General features: G+C 40.4%; 1 protein-coding gene across 1 annotated transcript in view; it reads right to left on the bottom strand.

Moving 5' to 3' along the window:
• KANSL1 (KAT8 regulatory NSL complex subunit 1) overlaps positions 1-23,549 on the bottom strand; it is a 179,888-nt gene that overhangs the window by 5,520 nt on the left and 150,819 nt on the right. Inside the window, 4 exon segments of the mRNA XM_030296161.2 lie at positions 2,445-2,593; positions 2,926-3,114; positions 3,635-3,817; positions 10,079-10,250. Coding sequence (XP_030152021.1) covers positions 2,445-2,593; positions 2,926-3,114; positions 3,635-3,817; positions 10,079-10,250 — 693 coding nt within the window.

The raw sequence follows: 23,549 nt of genomic DNA on the forward strand, positions 1-23,549 counted from the left end.
GCCCCAAGTGTGGTCAGCTCAGAGGGAAGGGGTTAGCGAACAGCAAGATGAGGAAGAAGCTGTTCCCTACAACTAACCCGTCTACTACTCTGTTCCTGGAGGGCGATACAGGATGGATTCATCCCATCATCTCGGGACATTCGGAGAATGTGGTGAAAGGCAGTGTTTTCCGCGCCAGGATTTTGGCTGCGGTCACCTATGATCTCAGGTTACCACGATGTCTTTTCACCTCAACATCCTTCTCTATCAAATGAGAACAAACTGTCCTTTGCCTCACAAATTTAGGGTAACTGGTTAACCAGGATGTTCGAAGACTTTTGTAAATCTTGCCTGGCTGAGTTCTGCAGCTAAGGATTAGTGACTTCATGCCCAAAACCTTCTGCCACTGTCCCATCTCTTTTAAAATTACACTTCCCACTACAAGAAGTGTACCTTAAGGAAGCCTCAAGAGATTGTTTTCCCTAAACCTTGGTCAAGAATGAATGTGAAGCTGGTGGAAACAGGTGTGTATATTCCCTGAATCTTGTGGGCCTGTTATTAGTAGCTTCAAGGGAAAGATATGGGAGTGGGCCCAAGACAGCACCCTCGGAGTCTGTCTTGTTATCAAGCTTTCTACTACGAAAAAACAAAAATGGTTCAATAGGCTTGAGTGCCCTCCTCCGCCAGGCACTCACTTGGTCTGACTTAACTACTGTCTCCCGTTTAGAGCCAGTGGTGCAGAACGGGTGATGGGGATGGAAAGTGGTTCCTCAGAAGCAAGAGGGAGGAGTGCGTTACCAGGCAAAAAGGGGGATGCGGGTCTGTGGCCCCTCCTCTATCAAATCAGAATCTTCAGAGATTTCCTCTTTTTTGACCACTGAGGTGATACTGAGGTATACACCGGCTTTTGGAAAGCCCGCCGTACCTACCCCAGCCCTCCGCGCCCCCAACTTTCTCCAGTGTCGTCTAGCTTCTCTACCTCATTTTCAGGATCTGGCCTACTATTCTTCTTACTACAAATAAATCCATATTCTTTGAAAACATTTGGCAGTGACAGCCTTAAGGGTGAGCACAGCTACAAAATGTGTACTCAATAAGAAGAAAAACTGTCAAGTGATCCAGGCCTAAGTTAACATCCTCCAGACACAGGAGGGCTGGCCGGGTGAGTGAACACTGAAGTCCCCCCAAGAACTGGTCAAGAGTTCAAACTTGAGAATCAGAGACAGACTCTCTGTCTTTGAAATCCTCTGGTTGTCTGAGACCCTCTGAAGGATAATGGAGTTCGTGGTTAAGATACCACATACCTATTTAGACAAAACTTGTGGGTGTAGGAGGTGAAGAAGGGAGGAACAAAGAGGTCATTCGGAAAAGATTGTCTGACTTTTAAGAGCAAAGACAGAACAACAGGAGCCCGTTTTGTGGGCTTGGGAGTTTCTCGATGTCCACTCTAAAGGGGATCCAAAGCACCCACACAGGGGACCTCCGCGACGCCTGGCCTCAGGCTTGCACTTAAGAGCTGGCTGAGCGGTCAGACTGCCTCGGTTTGAACTGCATTTGTAAGCCTCACAAGTTGCCTCACTTTATGCAATTTACTTATCGACCTTAGACAGCCTCAGTTTCCCTGCCTACAAAATGAGAATCCTCAATACCACTTACATCTCAAAGGGCACGATCAGAACTGAATGAGGTAACACAGGTAAAGCAGGCAGAACTGACACAATAAACGTCGTAGTTGCAGCATTTTATTATTACTATCACCACTGCTATTGTAACTACCACCTAAAGGGCCCTTCAGCAGGCACAGAGCAACTACAGGTGCATGTGTTCCAGGAGGCCCACACCGAGGAAGTCAAGTATCAGAAAGCAATCAGCGGGACCGTGTCTGCAACGGCCGTGCGAGCAGCACTCAGGACAGAGCGTGGCGCCAGAAGAGCTGCCCGCCGCCCTGCGCGCACCATAGGAAGTACTGCAGGCAGGGCCCACTGCACCTGTAGTTCCGCTCTGGGGCCTGAGAAGCGAGGCTCTGCCTTCTCCCTCCCTTCCAGGAACCCTAACGTCAGGGCTGGTTCTCAGCGCTCCAGCTCCCCCCGCCCCCCAGCATAACGAAAACAAGGAAATGAAGTGCCTCCAACGCTCCTAAGTGTCTGTCCTCCATTCCTCCTCTCGTGGGAACTTCTTGGACCCACAGGATTAGAGCCGCGGCCCGGCGGAGTCCCATCTGAAACCCAGCCCCACAGACCTGGAACAGGCCCAGACCGCCTTCAGAGTCTGTCTCAGCATCAAGCTTCCTACTATGAGAAACAACTCAAGGAAAACAGGTCAAATACCACTACTTTGACAAAAAATGGCACATCACGGCGAGCCGAGTTCCCCCCAAATCCCACCTTCTACCTTGTCCTCCAGAGCCAGCCACTAGGTGAACCATGGCTGCGGAGGGACTGTGCAGCCGAGCCCAAGGTACTTACAGACGTGCTGGCCGTAACCTGTGGGCTAGAGCTGGTGGGTGCCGAGGTGTCCGATGAGGTGGAGAGCTGTCGCACCAGGGGACTGTGCGGTGGATGTTGGGTGGCCGCCAAGTAGTTGGAACTGCTCATGTCCGTGTGATGCTTCAACACTGCAGAAGTCAACAAAAAAGGAATACATGGCTACCTCAAATGGCTCTACTTCTAGCACAAGTTACAAATGCCAGCAATTCATAAAAGCAAAAATGCATTCTAAGCCTAGAGGATAAAAAGGTGAAGCAAACTGGTTGACAGGAGGTAGGGGACCGGGCAGAGGTTGCTGTAGCAGTAAGAAGTGACCTGCACTTAGAAGCAGTAGGGTCCCTCTACTCTGCCTTCCTAGAAAGTGAAGGACAAAGCTGGGGGCAATTGAGAGATGCCCAGGCTGCCCCAGAAAGCCCTGAGCAGATGCAAATGCAGGTAGAGGTGCCGGGCCTGGCCCTACCTTCACTTCTCTCAGATGAATGGTCTCGCAATCTCATTTTGCTGTGGTTTGGGTCGTGCACAGGTGGCGGTGGGTTGAGCAAGCGCTCTGCTTTGGGCGCTGTCACTCGCTCCACCATAGGCACGGCCCCCACATCGTCTAAGTGCTGCCTGTGGGTCCTGTCAGGCCGGGTTTGGTGATGGGACAGCTCTGAAGAGGGGAACAGAAAAAGAGCTGTGAAATCTTCTCTCAATCTTTTCTTATTTGAGTTCCAAGCTCTTGAGTTCTCTCTAGGCCAATGACGGACACTCAGGGCAGCAGGAGAGTCCTCTGGGACCGAAGCTTCTAGCAAACAGCACAATGGCCAGGATAGGCCAGGCAGCCCACAGGGCCCTCAACCAGAGAAATCTGACACCAGCTACAGAAGACGGCCTGCCCACACATGGACCCAATGCCATGCCACTGCTAGCTGTTCCTCGAGCACTCTGGGTCCTGTCCCGAGATGCATGGTGTCTGGAATAGCTTTCAGAGTCCATCTGAGAACATCCGAGACAGGCAGAAGTAGACTGTGAGCTGAATTTGTATCGGTCAATTGCCTCTCCCAACCCCGACACACTGCCATAGCAAAACAGTAACGTTTATAAAGAATTATAAAGTAATTCTTTATAAAAGAATATAAAAGGAATAGAGAAGTAACTGGAGGAAGACTCTCTGGTCCCCTGAAACTTACTGGCTGTTGTTAGGAAGGAGTTGACCAACTTGTGCCTGTCTTTACGAGTTGGATCTGGCAGGCTGCCTGGCATGGGTGCTCTGTGCTTAAGTGAAAACTTTTTGGGAGGTTTGATTTTGTCAAAAGGCTTGTTCTGCCACTGAGATTTCAGCATGCTCTGGAAGTGCAGGCTTGTGGGAACATCTGTAAGGAACACGAAACACTGCGGGTTAGTCCAGACACCTGGCCTCTGGGCTCCTCTCTCAAGAAGAGAGGTGTGTTCATCAGTACCTCTGGCTCTCCAGTGGGCGGGGATCTACAGCACACCCTTCCTTTATGTGCCGAGTGGCACGATGACCCAGCGGGGCAAAAGCACTGTCATATGGAAGGTCTGTTGATCGGAACTTTACTGAAGGTTGTTTCTTTTCCTCACAAGCAAGTCACTTTTGCCTTTTATTTTCATGTTAAACGAACACCCCATCTAAAACACCTTCTGTTACATGGATGGAGTTTTCCTTGTTCACGTACTCTGCTAAGTTTGTTAAACTACTGGTGTGAAAGACCGATAAGCATCCCGTTTCTATCCTCCTGGAGACTAAAACATTAAAGCCTGATCCTACCAACAGGATAGTTATTCAGGACATATTCATTCAAGAAATATTTGTTGTCTACTGAGTACTATACCCTCCTTCCTCCCTAGCTCCTCACCCCTCACCTAGGGATGATCTATTTTTTTACCTGATTAGTTAATATTCAGTATCATAAATCTCTTAAGCTTAACTGTGATTTTTTACCATTTTCTGATTCACCATTTCTCATACCTTTCTGTTTTCTTAGTTTCATTTATTTTCCTAACAATGGGGCTTTGAGTAATTTCTTTAGAAAAAATATTTCCAGAACTAAAACCATTTTTCTCTCAGACTTTTAAGGTATTACTTCACTATATTCTAACACCCAGTGTTGCAGACAAGATGGAATCTTATTCTTCCTGAATAGTAAGCAGTCGCTTTTTCTTTTAAGCTTTGCAAAAAAACCCCAAAAACAAAAAACCTCATTGTGGTATTACACTGACTCTATAGGTCAATTTGGGGAGAAATGCCTTCTGTCTGCCATCAATTCCAAGCCTTTCAAGCCATCAATGTGGTGTATCTATCTATTTAGTTTTCTTTAATTCTCTCTCAGCAGGGTTTGGCAGTTTTCATTTTAGAGGTCTTATACCTAAGAGTTAATTTAAAATATGTATTTCATTTTGATGTAAGCACCGTTAAGCTCCTTTTTAAAAGACAAAACAGGTTCAGAAAGGTGAATTAACTGTTCAAGGTTACACACTTTAGTATTAGTTAACCAACATTCAAACTTAGGTTTGTATAACCCTAAAGCCCACACTCTTAGCCACTACACCATGAGACTATTCTTTGGCCCAGGGAATGGAGAGATTTAATTCTGAGGTGGAATGTGTTAATAGCAGCCAAACAGATTAGGAAAACTACTGAAGTTTTTAAAGATAATAAATATTTGCTATACGTCCAAGTAATGAGATACAGTCTGTGAGGACAGTGCTGTCTTCTGAAACTTTTTTGCATAATCATTCTTTCCCACACTTAAAAATTCACCTACTCCAACCGTTAAAAGACACAGATCAGCTTTCAGCAATTTCAAAGTTGGGGAGATCCCAACCAGGCCAAGGACATTGGCTCTCATGGTGTTCCCAGCCCTTCCACTCCTCCCTCAAGCCCCTCAATAAAATGGTTTGATTCCCCCTGCCTTCCCCAAAAAGGTCAAATGTTTAAACAAAAGAATTTCTTATTAATAAACGATCAAGAACTGAGTTAAGGTAATAGTGGCAAATATTTTTTACTCTAATTCAGAATGGTTAGGGAAAAGGGTGTGTAGGAAATAAAGCATTGTCTAGAGGCATTCTGAAAGCTGAGCTGAACTGGAATGCATAAAGGCCCCAGAAAGGGGAAAACACTTCCTCTATATCCCAGGACACCCCTTTGTCAACAGAAGAATTGGCAAAGTCTATATGATGGGACAACAAAAGCCTTGTGATTTCATTTTTTCCTTTACTTTCCCCAGTCATTGCTCTCCCAAACCTGAAAATTAAGCCAGGATAAAAGGAGGTAGGGAAACGAGCAACCTGATTTATAATGCAAACAGCAACAGACTGGAAATAAGCAGGCCTGGAGTCAGGTCCTAATTCCAACACCGAGTTAGAAGGCAAAAACAAGAACCTACCACTTGGCTGCGTTTAGCTTCATCTGTGAGAAGAGGCAGCAGGCCTAGAGCCGGGCAGGTGACATCCCAGCACACATGCTCTAGCTCTCCCCTCCTCTGCTGCAGACAAAAGCTAAACAATCAGAATACTCTTTCCTACTGTATCCCAAGACCTCAGATCCTTCTCAAAAAATGACTTAGTTAAACCCAGAAAACTGCTATGAATCCATTTGAGTAAGCACAGAAGAGGAATTTGTTACCGCTAGACCAGGATGACTACGGTTTTTTTTTTTTGTTTTTTTTTTTTTAGTGTTTATTCATTTTTGAGAGAACGCGACAGAGAGAGCGAGCGAGCAAGTGAGCCAGGGAGGGGCAAAGAGAGAGGGAGACACAGAACCTGAGGCAGGCTCCAGGCTGTCAGCACAGAGCCCAGTGCAGGGCTCGATCTCAGGAACCGTGAGATCATGACCCGAGCCGAAGTCAGATACTTAACCAACTGAGCCACCCAGGCGCCCCCAGAGTCTCTCAGCTCTTAACATGTTATGTCAGACACTTCAGTTCCACACCTAATCCCCTTCCCTCACTTAAATGCTCTGAAGTAGAAGCTGCTGCAATGGGAGAATACCAATCTGAGCCCCAGAGTTGAAGTATTAAGCAGAATCCAGAGCAATTTCCCCTATAACCAACCCCACTGCATGGGCAGTTAGGAATAACAACAAACTGCTGGAAGGACTCAGGCTGCTATACTTTGCTAGAAGTTTACTGTGTGTTAACTGCTTTCATATAAGAGTGAACAGGAAGTCAGTTAAATCCCCCAGTCAATGAACAAAAATGATCTCTTAGGGATTGATGGTCTTAGTTCATGCTCTAAGTGGTTAAGTAACAACACCTGGGATCCACGTAAAGCTGAAGCCCTGAAATGGATTAGATATGCAGGACCTGAAAGTGAGCAAGGAAAGGGTATGAAACAGAAGAGAATACAACAGGGACTCATTTGGCCAGAGGACTTCACATATTTGTACCTGTAAGGTAATTCTTCTGTGATGAAGAGAAGAGGGTGCAGATACTTGATTAGGTCAACAACAACAGGAAAACAGAAGTGTTAAGAACAGGAAATAAGAAATAGAAGGAAACGAATACCTTTTAAGCTACTATTTCCTCAGACAAAATAAAAGACTTGACTTTACGCTCACCAGGGTCTGACATTCCAGGATTCACTTAACTGTTTTGCTCATTACTATCCACCATTTTCTCAAGCACATTTTCTAGGGTTGTTTTGTAATACTCCCTTCCTCCTCCTGCTGGTAAAACTGCGGTAGCCTTGTACATAGAGTCTTAGTAAGCTCTCTCACAACAGCATAGATCATCTGGCCAGCAGGTGGTGCTCTTATGAAGCCCAAACTCAAGTTAACATTCTTTCCTCCAAGGGTTTGTACATCCTCTACATTTCAAGCTAAGGATTAACTGGCTTGATTAAGTGGGGGTGACAAGATTCTATCATCCCTAACCACACTTAATGGGAATGTTGGAGGTGTGGTCAACAAGGGAGACAAGTCTAAATAAAGAGGTGCAGGTGGTTCCAACCTAACTACAAAGAAACTGGTGCGGAAACATTAGTAAGACTGCTTGAAAAGCCTGCCATCTCTAAGTAGCTTTCTAGACAACAGGCTGTAAAAGGTGGCCCAGAGGTCAGGTCTGGTGCATGTATGTTTGACCCTCACAGTATTAGGCCGGCTGCTAAGTCTTCACAGTTACTTATTATTCTACACAATGATTATATGGGGAATCTGGAGGTGCTCACATAGAATAACGGTGCCCTTTAGAGTTGGGCATATCTGTGGCCCTGAAAACCTTACCATGCTATTTGTTTGGATCAAAGCAAAAATATCCCAACAGGAACAATATTAGAAATGTTAACAGAGTTCCCCAGGTCAACCCACAGAAAGTCTAATTCATCCATAGGCAAATATGTTCACACATCCTCTTTACAGGCTCCTAAGGAGATTTAATGACTATCTCTCTTGTCTAAACTCCAATGTCATGGTTAGGAGTTGTGTGAGACAGGGAGAAAAAGAGATCGAAAAAGCATTTAAAGGCAGGCAGGAAAGCGAAGATGCTAAAGACCAGAGAAAGGTCTTTCTCCCTCAATGCTACCTCTAGTTGCTTGAAATGGGATGGAGTAGGAAGTGTAAGGGCAGCACTCAGATCTATAGATATGAACCAGTCAGAAGGAAAAAAAAGTGTCGAAAGGGAATGGGTTCCTCCAAGTAGAGATGTTGACCGAACAGGAGACATCACACAACTGAGTACATGTGATTGGGGGATGGGAAGGAAATTCACAACTGTATATGGTAATACTGTTGACAAAGAAAGATCACCATGTTTATAAGCTGGTATGCAGGGAGTATGGAAGAGGCCTAATCGGAACCATAATATAACTATTGACTTCAGGCTTCCTTATTCAAATATGAGACAATACAATTCAGTACTGTGAATCCTGAGACAGTAACCCAAGAAACATTCCTAGGTCTTCCTGGTGGCTCTGTCTGCAGTTACAATCTAGAAATGGGTAGAAACCTGATTTCTCTTAATAACCCAGCTAGGAAGAAGCATGTTACATAGTGAAACAAAGGACAGGCAACAGATGACCTAAGTTTGAATTCTAGAACCATCTAAACTCATTAGCCATTTAGTCTGAAAAGTACAACCTTCTAAACCTGTTTCTTGATCTCTCAAACTGAAGTTAACACCTTACAGGATTAGTGTGAGAAGCAGATAAAACTAGTATGAGAAAGGTGCTTTGTAAACCATAAAATGCTATACAAATAAAATCTTCAGTTACACGAGCTATAATCCAAATGCAAGAGAAGGTAAAAGCCAATAACCCTGGAATCTGAAGTACACAGGAAGACGTGTTAGTGTTTTCTACTCACTGTGTGCTAAAGTTTATTTACTGCTCTACCACCCCTGACCTAAATAAAACCCTGCCTAGCTTGCAAGCCATATGATTCAAGTTTTCTAAACATTTCTACTCTTTTTTTTTTTTTTAATTTTTTTTTTCAACGTTTATTTATTTTTGGGACAGAGAGAGACAGAGCATGAACGGGGGAGGGGCAGAGAGAGAGGGAGACACAGAATCGGAAGCAGGCTCCAGGCTCTGGGCCATCATCAGCCCAGAGCCCGACGCGGGGCTCGAACTCACGGACCGCGAGATCGTGACCTGGCTGAAGTCGGACGCTTAACCGACTGCGCCACCCAGGCGCCCCTAAACATTTCTACTCTTATTAGAAGTCCTATTGTAACAGGAATATTAGATCATGCCCTTACAGTCAAGGGAGTTCTGATAACATGGCCTGGAGTAGTTACAGGATTTAGGTAGCCAAAAAATAATTCAGTCATTTGAAGAACACATAAAGAAAAGGGGATTATAGTAAACCAATGTTTGACCAACTATTACATAGAAGAGGCCATTCTCTAGGATAGCTATCAGTCATGCTTATTTTTATAAATAAAGTTTTATTGAAACACAGTCATGCCCATTTGTTCACATATTGTCAACGCTGCTTTTGTGCTATAGTGGCAGTCATATAGTTGCAACCCAGGCTATACAGAGGAAGTGTGTCCTGCAAAGTCTAAATTATTTAGCATCTGTCCCTTAAAGTAAATGTTTATAAACCATTCATGCTAAATGCTTCTTTTTTTTCATACCACCAAGTAAATCTTAAAATCCCACACTAATTCTTATTCCTCAGACTCCTATTTCAATTACCCTCCTTTCAAAAACTTGTACAGACTACCTTTGGGTGTTATGAAGGACAGAGTAGGGATAAAATACGGTTCCTTCTCTTTATATACACACACCCTGGAAAGCCAGTCATGTAAGCACAGTGATACATACAGCCCCAGTAGGAAGACATTCTCTCAAAGAGTGCTGCCCTTCCTACTTACACCATGGCACACACAGACGATGGACCAGGTTGCTTGTGGCTGGAAGCAACTGTCCTTAGGCCCACCCACAGCCACTTGAAAGGCTGGGGGGAAATCTCTCTCCTGGCAAGGTGCAATCTTTTAGTAGCACATTCTGGTCTGGCACATCTGCTGCACCCTATTTGCAAAAATTCTAAGGGACTCTGGTGAGTGAAATGGATTCTCTGGATGGCACGCGGGTTGTACCAGGATGTTGGCGGACTTTCTTTCACTTGAATCCTGTAAGTCTCAAGAAACTTTGTATTCTGTGGCCTTTCTTACCATCTGGAAATGCTAGAACTGGGTGAACACAAGAGTCCAATTGGGAAAGGCGTTCCAACAGAGGGGCTTCGTAGTGAATTTCCGGGGGCACGGTGACGGTGCTGCCTGAGCCACACAGCGCACAGGAGGGGTTCACATCACAGCCAGAGCGCATCGTGCTGTTCCGGTGAACCTGCGAAAAGCCAAACAAAACACAATTCGTTGTCTGATACAAACCCAGCTCTCACTCATCATCCCAAAGATTCAAAAGACGCTTTCTAGATACCTGTATGACACTACTAACAGAAGTTTGATTCGTTTGTTAGAAGATTCCCTTTTTTGCACCCTAACCTTCAAAGTAATGAACTCGTTTCTTCTTCAATGATGAAATCCAATTATTTGCAGCCCTAAGTGCTCATCTAGGTGCCAAACTTGTGAGCTTAAAGCTACTGGACATGACTTGCTTTCTTCAGCAATTACATCCACCTAAGGGCCTGAATAACCAATCACACGGTCTCCTGGGCTTTTCACAACTCCTTCTGAAGACTTTAGGTAGTCTTAAACCAAATGACAAGTTTTCCAGGACTACACAGAACTCATTAGCTACTTTATTTAACCCAACCTAAGACCTACTGTTTTAAAGTTCGTGCCTAAATAATGAAAATAAATTTGGTATGGTGAATGTTGACACCCGGAGTCTTTGTGTCAGATTATTAAATCCACGGGGACAAAAATTATTTCCATTAAACTTCCTCTGTACACACGTGGGTAGGATAAGAAATAACCTCTCCTGCTAAGTCCACAGCGAAATGAAATCTAAATCTTCAAAAGACTTAATTCTGTTTTAAAAAGGCGGGGGGTTAAACAATTTTACGCTCTGAGAAAAATTTAGGGTCATGCTGAATGAAGGATCCCTAGGCTCTCGTGTCAGGGTGAACAACTGCAGCATATGCCAAATCGTGATCTATGAAAGTCCACTGGGCGGCACAGAGTCCTAGAAGAAAAGGACTTGCCTGTGGAACAGCACCATGAGAAGAGATGCTCTGAGCAAGGTAGCATCAAAATTCTGGTTAGCAAAAACGCTGTAACAACTGTAAGAGCTGGCATTTAGGTTCAGGACAAACATCTTTTTTTTTTTTAATGTTTATTTTTGAGAACGAGAACAAGCAGGGGAGGGGCACAGAGAGAGCGGGAGACAGAGACTCTGAAGCAGGCTCCTCGCTGTCAGCGCAAAGCCCAACACGGGGCTTGAACCCGTGAACCATGAGATCATGACCTGAGCTGAAGTCGATGCTCAACCTACGCAGTCACTCAGGCGTCACTACATAGACATCTCTTGAAAGCTATTGCCTTTACAGACACGTATAGGAGAAAGATAAATATGAGAACAATGCAGTCTTTCATCAACATTCCCCAACCGCCTCCCCTTCTTGCAACCATGTAGATGGGGTGGCATGCAAAGAAGGTGCTGTGGGGGCACTTGGGTGGCTCAGTCGTTGAGCGTCCGACTTCAGCTCAGGTCATTATCTCACGGTTGAGGAGTCTGTGTCCCGCATCGGGCTGTGTGCTAGCAGCTCAGAGTCTGGAGCCCTGCTTCAAATTCTGTGTCTCTCTCTCTCTTTCTCTCTGCCCCTCCCCCACTCGTGTCTGTCTCTGTCTCAGAAATAAGCATTAAAAAACTTTTAAAAACACAACAAAAGGGGCTGTGAAGGTCAGACTGGGTAACTTGCACTAAAGTAAAAGAATTCTAATAAGCTGCAGTTGTAGATGCCACTGAAAGGGAATCATACCAACCAAGCATGATACTACTGTGTAGACAACATTAACTGGTACTGTTTTGGGAAAAAATATCCCTTGCACTGTTTAAGCAGGGTTGGCTTTTGGAAGAGATAAAGAGGTAAAGAGAGAGAGAGTGTATGTTGGCAGAGACAAAAACCACACACCACACTGGATGGATGGGAGGATTTAGGTAATTAGTTAGGATCTAAAAATTGTACCAAAACTTAAAACATTAAAAAGAGATGAGAAAAAGATACCAAAATCAAAATAACAAATCTTAAACGGAGGTATGTTTTTTCCCTCATAAACTAACACACGACACCAATTAGCTCTCTATATGAAAAATGAACATTTCATTTTATGGCTACAGTTCACCCTTCAGTCAACCAACAGCTAATAGATGAGGTATAGAGTAAAAAGAATATAGCAAGGATAACAAAGTAACACTAAAAGATTAAATCAAAGCTGAAATTGCCAAAAGAGGAAATACATGCTAGAAACAGCAAATTTAAGAGCTGTTCTTTGAGAGCTTTCCTTTTTTCTTCCTTCCTAAATCCACCTGAAGGGTGGGGTGGACAGGAACAGACGGATTAACTATAAGACTGGATTAATGAAGAGAAAAAGGAATAAATGCATATGTATAAGAACTCAAAAAAGCACTAGTTAAGTGAAAATCTGGAAACCACGTGTGTATATGTAATATGTGTGCACACTTATGCATTTCTATAATGTTTAAATGTTACATATCTTTGTATTCCATCTAACAAGGGAATACCATACTCATGCCTATAAAAAGGTAGAGGCTCAGACAAGTGTATTTCCTTGGTGAAGTCTTTAAGAACATTAAAGAAGAGACAATCTTCTATTCAATTAAAATGGCTGATACTGACATAAAGAAATCAGAATTCTATTGTCCTTTGAGAAAAATAAAATTCTAACAAAAATTTGACTAAAGTTTTGTGCACATATGTAATTTAAACATCAATCTCACTTTTGAACGAAAACCTGCGAAGTAAAATATTAATAAACACAAGCTAGAAGTATAAAAAATATCTTTAATACAATTTATTGAAAGATAAATTTTGAACTCTTTTGAAGGACGGTTTGGACAACTTTAAAATTACTTCATTCATGGGAATGCAAGCTGGTGCAGCCACTCTGGAAAACAGTATGGACCATTGTGTAAGGGTGAGTACTCTGGACTCTGAAAACAGTATGGAGGTTCCTCAAAAAACTAAAAATAGAACTACCCTAGGACCCAGCAATTGCACTAGTAGGTATTTATCCAAGGGATATAGATTTGCTGTTTTGAAGCAGCACATGCACCCCCATGTTTATAGCAGCACTATCAACAATAGCCAAAGTATGGAAAGAGCTCAAATGTCCATCGATGGATGAATGGATAAAGAAGATGTGGTATATATATACAATGGAGTATTATTCAGCAATCGAAAAGAATGAAATCTTGCCATTTGCAACTATGTGGATGGAACTGGAGGGTATTACGCTAAGTGAAATTAGAAAGACAAAAATCATATGACTTCACTCATACGAGGACTTTAAAAGGCAAAACAGATGAACATAAGGGAAGGGAAACAAATATAATATAAAAACAGGGAGGGGGACAAAACAGAAGAGACTCATAAATATGGAGAACAAACAGAAGGTTTACTGGAGAGGGGGTGGGAGAGGGAATGGGCTAAGTGGGTTAAGGGGTACTAAGGAATCTACTCCTGAAATGATTGTTGCACTATATGCTAATTTGGATGTAAATTTAAAAAAAATAAAATAAAATTACTTCATTCACACATGCTTTGCATAAATGCACAGCTAGAATTTATCCTACAGATATGCTTATTAACTACACAAGACCCACATTCATAAAGAAATAAGATGCTAAATTATATGCATGAACCTATTTATGTTTTTCTTTTTTTAATCACAATGTATATTTTACAATAAGAAAACAAATTTTAAGGGGCGTCTGAGTGGCTCAGTCAGCTAAGCGTCTGACTTCTGCTCAGGTCATTCTCATGGTTCATGAGTTCAAGCCCACACTGGCTTCTCTGCTCTCAGTACAGAGCCTGCTTCAGATTCTGTGTCCCTGTCTCTCTCTCAAAAATAAAATAAACATAAAAAAAAGAGTATTTTACATACTTAAAAAAAAAAGAGAGAGAGAAATTAAAGAAAACACAAATATAAATGACCAGGTGGGAGATTTCTGAATATCAAGATTATTCAATATTAGTAAACCAATTAACACAATTTTATTTGTGTATTTAACTGCTCACTCATACCTTCACAGCTATTATATAGGCACCTCAGTTCAAAACTGAGCTCCTACTCTTCCCAATTTTTTTGCTGCTCAGTCCTAAATCTTTGGACTCATCCTAAACTCCCTTCTTTTACGAAACCCCATTATCCAATCATGATGTAATCCTATGGTCTCCATCTTCTAATGTATCCAGAATCCATTGCTTTATATACCATCTCAATGCAATCACCCTGATCTAAGTCAGCATCTGTTCTCATATGAATTGTAAACTTTTAAAAATGTTTTGTTTATTTTTGAGAGTGGGGTGGGGGGCCGAGGGAGAGCAGAAAGGGGTGGAGATATAGAATCCGAAAGCAGGCTCCAGGCTCTGAGTTGTCAGCACAGAGCCTGACGTGGGGCTCAAACTCATGAACCGTGAGATCATGACCCGAGTCAAAGTCTGGTGCTTAACCGACTGAGCCACCCAGGCACCCCTGTTATATGAATTTCTTAAATAACTTCTAACTGGTCTTCCTGCTTGCCCCTCCTTCAACTAATCAAAATACAGTAGTAGGTGTACTTTGGCTACCAGTCCTCAGCTCAAAATGCTCCAAAGGCTCGTCATTTCATGAGGAATAAGAGCCAAAGTTCTTGCAATGGTGCACACAAAAGCTTTATACCATCTGTCAACTCTATTGCCTCTCTGACCGCATTTCCTTTTATTTCCCACTTCTCTCCTTGCTCAGTTCCTCTGACTGCTTTGCTATTTTCTCAATATGGCAGGCAAAATTCTAAATCACAGGCCTTTGCACTTGGCTCTTCTATTAGTTCCACTGTCATTCCTCTCACCTCAGGTCTTCTTAAAAATGGCTGTTATTTAGAAACATTAAGTGAAAAAAAAAGATTCTATTCTTGATTGTAACAATAAAAAATACTCTAGCTAAGCTTAAAACCTGTAAACACAAAGTTTTAAATTATTATTTATTTATTTTGAGAGATCACAAGCGGGGGAGGGGCAGAGAGAGGGGGATAGCGGATCTGAAGCAGGCTCCACGCTGACAGGCTGACATCTGTGAGCCCGATGTGGGGTCTGAACGCACGAACTGCTAGATCATGACCTGAGCTGAAGTCGGATGCTCAATCGACTGAACCACCGAGGCACCCCGTAAACACAAAGCTTAATTTTTACAGCTATTAATAATCTACAAATTAAACCTATAATTTAAACTCAGTAAGGTTTGGTGGGGAAGGAGAAAAGGCAAACAAGAGTTAAATAACCTTAAAAACTGCAACTGAAAGAATATATGCTTAAAGGGAAAAGTCCCCATAGAATTTCTGATAAGCAAAGATAGAGGGGAGTAATCTGCCCTACCACATATTAAAAGTATTTTAAAGTTACAGTAATTAAGATACAGAAAAGTTAAACAAAAGAACTAGACCAAAGAATATATGACAGCTTACTGTGTAGCAAAGCGGATTATTTCCAAATGAATTAAAAAAAGAAAAAAAAAAAAAGGAAAAGATGACCAATGGAAAACTGTGTGTTAAGGACACTTCCACAGTCCAGGGATCACACAAGACTCCTACAGAAAACATGCCTTCCTTAACCCTTGCCCCAGATGAGCTCACTGTGAAAGATTACAAATCATACAAAACAGACTGATGTGATGCAGTCAGCAGATGCAAAAATGGGGAGAATCTGTCCATCAAGAAGCTAAAAATGGATTAATTTCTTAAAAGTAATTTCTGCATCCAACATGGAGTTCCAACTCACAACCCTGAGATCAAGAGCTGAATGCTCTACTGACTGAGCCAGCCAGGTGCCCCTGGAAATGGAATAATTTGAAAGCAATTTTAAAATAAGTATATTAAAGTTGTTCAAAGACATAAAGGAAGGAATAAACATCATAAAAGAACAGGAAATGATGAAAAAAAAAGAAAAAGGATGTTTCTGAAAGTAACCACAAATTGAGTGAAAAGCACACACTCAAGTAAAAAACCAAAATACAAAAAAATCCAAACTGACAGGTTCGATAGTAAAGTAAATACAGCTGGAGAGAACCCTGATGACTAGGCGGAAGAGTCCAAGAAGACGACAGAAATAAAACACAACAAGCCAGAGAGATGGAAATGGGAAGTGTACAAACAAAGAGAAAATGGAAAGATCTATGACAATCTAATAATACAATACCGTATTAAAAAAGAGAGGAAAAGTTTAAAGAAATTAACAATTTTCAAATTTTCAAAACCCAAGACAGACAAGAACAGACAAGAACTGAGAATGAGGGTGTAAGCCAAGACCTTAAGTGGCTAAAAACTAATTCATACATCTAAATATACCCTTAATACTGCAAAGCATAAAAACAAAACTGAAAGTAGGGAGTTGGGGAATTTAAATTACTAGAGAGAAGGTACAGATAAACTATAAAAGAAGGACAAACTGACATCAGAATTTTCATCAACAATAATAAATACTGGAAGGAAATGAAGTATCTTCAAACTGCTGAATATAAAAATTTTACATGCAGTTAAACCATCACTCAAGAATAAAGGCAATTTATAACTGTATATATTTACAAATACACATATGTAGGGGCACATGAGTGGCTTAGTTAAGTGTCCAACTTCAACTCCAGTGAAGATCTTGAGGTTCGTGGGTTTGAGCCTCACATCAGGCTCTGTGCTGACAGCCTAGAGCCTGGAAGGCGCTTTGTATTCTGTCTTCCTCTCTCTTCACCCCTCCCCGGCTTGCACTAGCTTGCTCTCTCTCAAAAATAAACATTAAAATTTTTTTTTAAAAAAACAGCAACAAACAAACACACATATGTATACATTCAGACACAAAATAAAGACTGGCTTTACAACTCCTAGACCGCTGCTGGAAGGCTACTAAAGGAGGCGCTCAGCAGGAAGGATAGAGTGGGACGGAAGAAGCTCCAGAACAAATAAGAATGGCAAACGTGTTGGTAAATGTTAAGTATGAATTTACAGATGACTGATTTGGGTGGGGTTGAAATTCAAGGTAAAATATTAAAGATCAATAATAGATGAGAAAAAAAAGATGTTTTAAAAAGAGGCATTCAGGGCGTCTGGGTGGCACAGTCGGTTAAGCGTCCGACTTCAGCCAGGTCATGATCTCACGGTCCGGGAGTTCGAGCCCCGCGTCAGGCTCTGGGCTGATGGCTCAGAGCCTGGAGCCTGTTTCCGATTCTGTGTCTCCCTCTCTCTCTGCCCCTCCCCCGTTCATGCTCTGTCTCTCTCTGTCCCAAAAATAATAAACGTTGAAAAAAAAATTTTTTTAATAAATAAATAAATAAATAAATAAATAAATAAATAAATAAAATAAAATAAAAAGAGGCATTCTATGGGTGGAGGATGGGTATTTGGAGGGCATTTGTGATGAGCCCTGGGTGTTATATGTAAGTGATGAACTACTAAATTCTACTCCTGAAACCAATATTACACTATACTTTAGCAAACTAGAATTTAAATAAAAACTTGAAAATACAGACATAAATAGAGGAGTTCTAAAGTCCTCTTGTTCCAAAGTTGCAAGAAATGAAGATTCAAGTAACCCAACAGCAGAAAAGGCATAAAAACAAGGCAAAGAGAAGACTTAAAAAAAAATTATGGAAGAAAGATTCCAAATATAATAGTAATCAGAGTAAATGTAAATGTTTAATTCACCTCTTAAAAACACACCAAAAACAAATGGACACAGAAAAAGTGAAAACAAAGAGATGGAAAAAGGTGTATCTAGCAAGTACTTACCAAGATCCCTATTTAATTAATTAATTTTTTAACGTTTATTTATTTTTGAGACAGAGAGAGACAGAGCATGAATGGGGGAGGGGCAGAGAGAGAGGGAGACACAGAATCGGAAGCAGGCTCCAGGCTCTGAGCCATCAGCCCAGAGCCTGACGCGGGGCTCAAACTCATGGACCGCGAGATTGTGACCTGAGTCGAAGTTGGACGCCCAACCGACTGAGCCACCCAGGCGCCCCCCAAGATCCCTATTTAAAGTAAAAGCATTGTTAAGAGACCAAAAGGGGAACAATATAATGATGAAAGGAAAGATGGCAAAGAAGAAATAACAACCACGAACTTGTATGTACCTAACCAGTCATCCTGGAACTATATCAATATATAGGCATTAAAAAAGAGGAGGAGGAAGAAGAAGAAATGGGAGGTAGGGAAATAAGAGAAGTTGTTTAAAAGTATAAATTTGTATTTTACTAGATAAAGAAGCCCTGGAGATCTAATACACAGTACAGTGATTATGGAGACAACACTACTGTATTATAAATATCAAATGTGCTCAGAGACTAGATCTTAATTATTCCCACCACAAGGAAGAAATGATCATTGTGTGACATGACAGAGATGTTAGCTAAGGCTACAACTGGCAGGCACACTGCAATAGCAATGATCAAATCAACATGTTGTGTATCTTAAACTTATACAATATTACATACCAAATACATTGCAAAGACAAATAGAAAGCAGACCAAAGGACACAGAAGATACGAACACAATGATTAAGCCCAAACTAGAAGTTAAATTTAGAGCCATGAAGTTAACAAACAGGTTATGGATATACTCACACCCAAACACTGTCTTTTTTAAGGAAATGTGGACTCTACAAAAGATGAACTGAAATTATGCCTACCAACACGGAGATCTTGAGAAGACAACAGTGAATTTTAAAAAACCCACCAAGTTGCAGAATATGTACACCATGATGGTATTTATATAAATTTTTTTATGAACATTAAACTGAACAATACATACTGCATTTTGCTCATGGATACACAGATGTGTAGTAAAAACCTAAGTGCCTGAACTGGGAGTATACATACCAAATTCACGATAATGGTTACCTCTGGGGAAGGAAGCAGGTAGAGGAGATGACAGAAAATAAAAGAAACATTAATGTTTATTGTATTTTTCTTTTAAATATTAAAAAAAAGAAAAAAAGTCAAGCTTAGTAACATTTAAGGTGGTTATGTACACAGATGTTTGTTACATCATTCTTTGTACTTTACAGAATTAAAAAAAAAAAAATAGGGAAGGAGGACATTAAATCTGGTAAATTTTTCCATACTCAGGGAATTGAAATTCTTCACACAATAAATTCAGTGGTGCAGAAGAGTTCCAGAAAATTGGCAGTGGGAGTAAAATGAAGTCCAACTATTTCTAACTACAGCACAGGTATGCTAAGTATGAAAAGTTGCTGAAACCGAGGAATTGAATTAGTAATAACACCTTTCCAGATTTAGAATTGAGAAAAAGATTCAACCATCACATGAGTAGCAGAGACAAGGCCCAATGGCCAGTGTACTGAGTAGAATAGTGCCCCCCACCCCAGACCCCATCCCAATCAATATTCATGCCCAACCAGAACCACAGAATGTGACCTTATTTGTAAACAGGATTTTGCAAATGTGATTAGTTTAACATGAAGTAATACTGAATTAGTCTTAAATCCAACAACTGGTGTCTTTAATAAGACTATGTGGGAATGCCTGGGTGGCATCCGACTCTTAATTTCAGCTCAGGTCATTATCTCATGGTTTATGGGATCGAGCCCCACATCAGGTTCTGCACTGACAGTGCGGAGCCTGCTTGAGATTTTTTCTCTCCCTCTCTGCCTCTCCCCTACTCACACCCTCTCACTCACTCTCTCAAAATAAATAAATTAACATAAAAAAAAAAGACCATGTGAAAACACAAAGACACAGGCACACCGGGAAGATGATTGTGTAAAGACAAATGCAGAGATAAGAGATATGCTGCCACAAGCCAAGGAATGCTAAGGACTGCTAGCAACCACTAGAAGCAGGAAGTGGCAAGAAAGGATTCTTCTTTAGAGAGCCTTCAGAGGTAGCAAGGGCTGCCACCTTGATTTCAAACCTCTAGCTTCCAGAACTAGGATGGGAAACACACCCAGCTACTAAATTTTTCTAGTCATAAACACAAAGTCTGGATAAATTGACTCATTTTTTAAGAATAATGAAAGAAAAAAATCCTCAGCATGGGGACGATGAGTAGAATACTGCAGAACAAGGGAAAAGGAAACAAATCTGAGAAATTCAGAAAAAACACACCCCTGGAAAACTGTTAAACAAGTTTGGTGAAACAATCAAACTTCCCACATCTCCAACAGAGTCAAAGACAACACAGGCTCTATGGCATGGAAACAGGGAAGATGAAAGGCAATAAGATGACATAAAAAGGAAATATAAAATCTGAAAAGAAAAAAAAAAATCTTAACCACCCTTGGTAACAGAACTAGAACCTACCTAAGAGGTACTATAGGTTAGACTGACGATCTGGAGAATTAAAACAGGACGTGAGCAATAAACTTTTCTTTCCTTCTTTACACTATGGGAGAACCCAAGAGATGAAAACAATGACAGAAATGTTAACAGCTAACATCTGAATACTTATTATGTGCATTCAAACTAGTCCAATCACTTCCCACGTTTAATTTAATGATTACACTGAGGAGCAGGTAGTAAGAGCTAAACAAACAGGATAGAAAATAATACAGAAATAACCGGAATACTTTAGTTTGTACCTGTAAACTCAGGCGGACCACAAACCAAAGCTATAATAGAAGAAAACTTGATAGAGTGAGATAAAAAAAAAAACCGCAGCAATATCCACTGCAGTTTTGCAATGATGGAAATGTTCAATATTTATGTGACTTAAAGATGGTAGCGGCTAGTCACATGTGACTACTGAACACTTGAAATGTGGCTGTGCCACATTTTTTATCTTCATTTTAAATAGTTACATATGGCTACGGTAGCTACCAAACTGGACAGTACAGAGCAGAACTGGTTACCAATATAAAAGAATGACAATAAGATCATCTGAACTCTATGCCAAAACAAAACAACAAATAATCACCCCCACTGCCAAAAGACAGTGGAACAGTTTTAAGGGACAAAGGTTATGAGCTAAGAACCTGAAACATGGTCAAACTTGTTCTAATCCTGAAGAACTACAAATTCAAATTAAGAACTTAATAAATGGGTACATTAAGGTATAAAGAGGACTATCAATAAATAATGAAATGTTACAATCAAAATAAGCCTAAATAAGCCTTTAAATCCAGTTTTAAAAATGAATATAAAATGGAAAACTTATCTATTTAATAAAATCTCCATTAAAACCAAAGACTTTTTTGAGATTAAAAAAAAAAAAAATGCCACCACCTAAATCTGCTTTTATGATGTTTCAAAAACCACACAGAAAACAAATGCTTAAAAGTAAACGGGGGAGAAAAATCCCATACTACATAACATTAGTATCAAGGAAAGTAGAATGTAAGGCAAAAACTACTGGAGATAGAAGCCATAAGTCACTAAGATATGACTGTAGAGAACCCCACACTAGACACCAATGACATTAAAACAAAAATCAACATAACAGACTACAAATACAAGCAGAAACTACACAAACCGTACTGTAACCAAATGCTATAAAAATTAGTAATTAAATAACAAAAGGTTGAAAAAGAAAAACCATTTAGAATTTGGAAACTCAATTTGTAACTCTTGGGAAAAAAATGCAAAAACTCAATGGCAACTTACAAATAGCAAAAAAACACTTCACACATCAAAGGCTGTGGAAGGCCATCCAAAAACTACACTCAGAAGAAAATTCAAAAGTTAAGTGCTTTTATTATTACAGAAGAACAGAAAAAATTAACCAAGCATTTGAATAAAGGCAGAGAGGAGGGGGAAAAAAAATCAAGACCACAGGAAGCAGAAATTACCAGCAAATAACTGATCTTTGAAATGACCAATAAAACAGGAAAACTGCTGACAGGATTAATGAAGAAAGAGAAGACAAATATAATTAAGACTGAGAAATGGACATAACCACAGGTAACAAGGATTTAAAAATTAAGAATGCTTTCTATAAATTCTGTATGACTTAATTTGAAAAATCTGATAAACGGACAATTTTCTGTACAATAAATAGGTGTTAGTCTCAGATGGTTTTTGACTTAAGTTCCAACAAATTTTAAAGAAACTGATACTTCCCAGAAAAACGCGTTAAAGCTTTCCAGAGCATAGCAAATGGTAAAGTATCCAAATTCATTTTAAGAAGCTACCCTACATCAAAGTTAATAGTGAACTTCTAAAAGGAATGACATGCCTCACTACAACTAACTTTTCTTAACACTGTTCTGAAGTGTATCTAGTCAAGGAAAAGGAGTAAGAAGTGTATAAAGAGGTATCACATTGCTTGCTGGTGACAGATCTATGTAGAAATTAAAAATAATCAACCAGAACACAGAGTTCATAGAAGTGTTCAATTACAAAACTCAAAGCACTCATGAAATAACACTAACAGAAAAGATCTCATTTGCATCACAAAATAACATGAATGTAGGAAATATGTAAGAATTGAATGAAGAGATAAGATACATACATGGAGAAATTCTGTTCCTTTAATACTATAAATTACATTAATTCTCTCTGAAGGAATTTCCATTAGAAACTCAATGCGGTGCACATGAAAAATTCTAGTACCAAAGCTCTCTACTCGTCATTCTCTGTTAATCAGAGTATTAGTTCAAGCACTGAAAAAAATTCTTTTAGCTTGAGGACAGTTTACAAATAAAATATCAGAGCTTCAACTTCTATGTATTTTATCTCAGCCTTTCAAAATTTATTTTGTGTGTGTTTTATAATAAACTACAATTTTCCATATGGCACTCTTGCTCCTGCCCAAAAGTTCAACTAGTATTGAAAAGTTAGGCTTCCAAAATTTATCACAAGAAGCCCCTGTCAATAAAGAACATATTTTATTTGATACCAAATTACTCACTTTTAATACAAACTCAAAATCACTTTAGTTCTTTAGTTCTCATCCACAAATGTCACGACACTCGGCCTTAAGAGAATGTCCTACTGATATGTAATGTCCTGTTATGTCCTCAAGTGTGATACACGAGGAAGTGGTAGAGGACCACTTTAAAGAATCCAACTTTAAAATAAAACCCAGAGCAAACATTCCTACATAATTATCCTCCAACAGACTATAAAATTCCAAAATCACACCAGAACACTGTCAAATCGTCTGATAAGAAATGCTACCCCTATGTTTACAGCAGCATTATTTACAATAGCCAAATTATGGAAGCAGCCCAAATGTCCACTGACAGATGAACGGATAAAGAAGTGGTAAGTACACACACACACGCACACATGCATATGGAATATTACTCAACTATAAAAAAAAGAAATCTTGCCGTTTGCAACAACATGGATGGAGCTAGAGAGTATAATCCTAATAAGTGAAATGAGTCAGAGAAAGACAAATACCATATGATTTCACTCATATGTCGAATTTAAGAAACAAACCAGAGACACACCAAGAAACAGATTCTTAACTATACAGAACTGATGGTTACCAAAGGGGAGGTGGGTGGTGGAATGG

This window comes from Lynx canadensis, chromosome E1, assembly GCF_007474595.2.
Source record: "Lynx canadensis isolate LIC74 chromosome E1, mLynCan4.pri.v2, whole genome shotgun sequence".
Classification (NCBI taxonomy): domain Eukaryota; kingdom Metazoa; phylum Chordata; class Mammalia; order Carnivora; family Felidae; genus Lynx; species Lynx canadensis.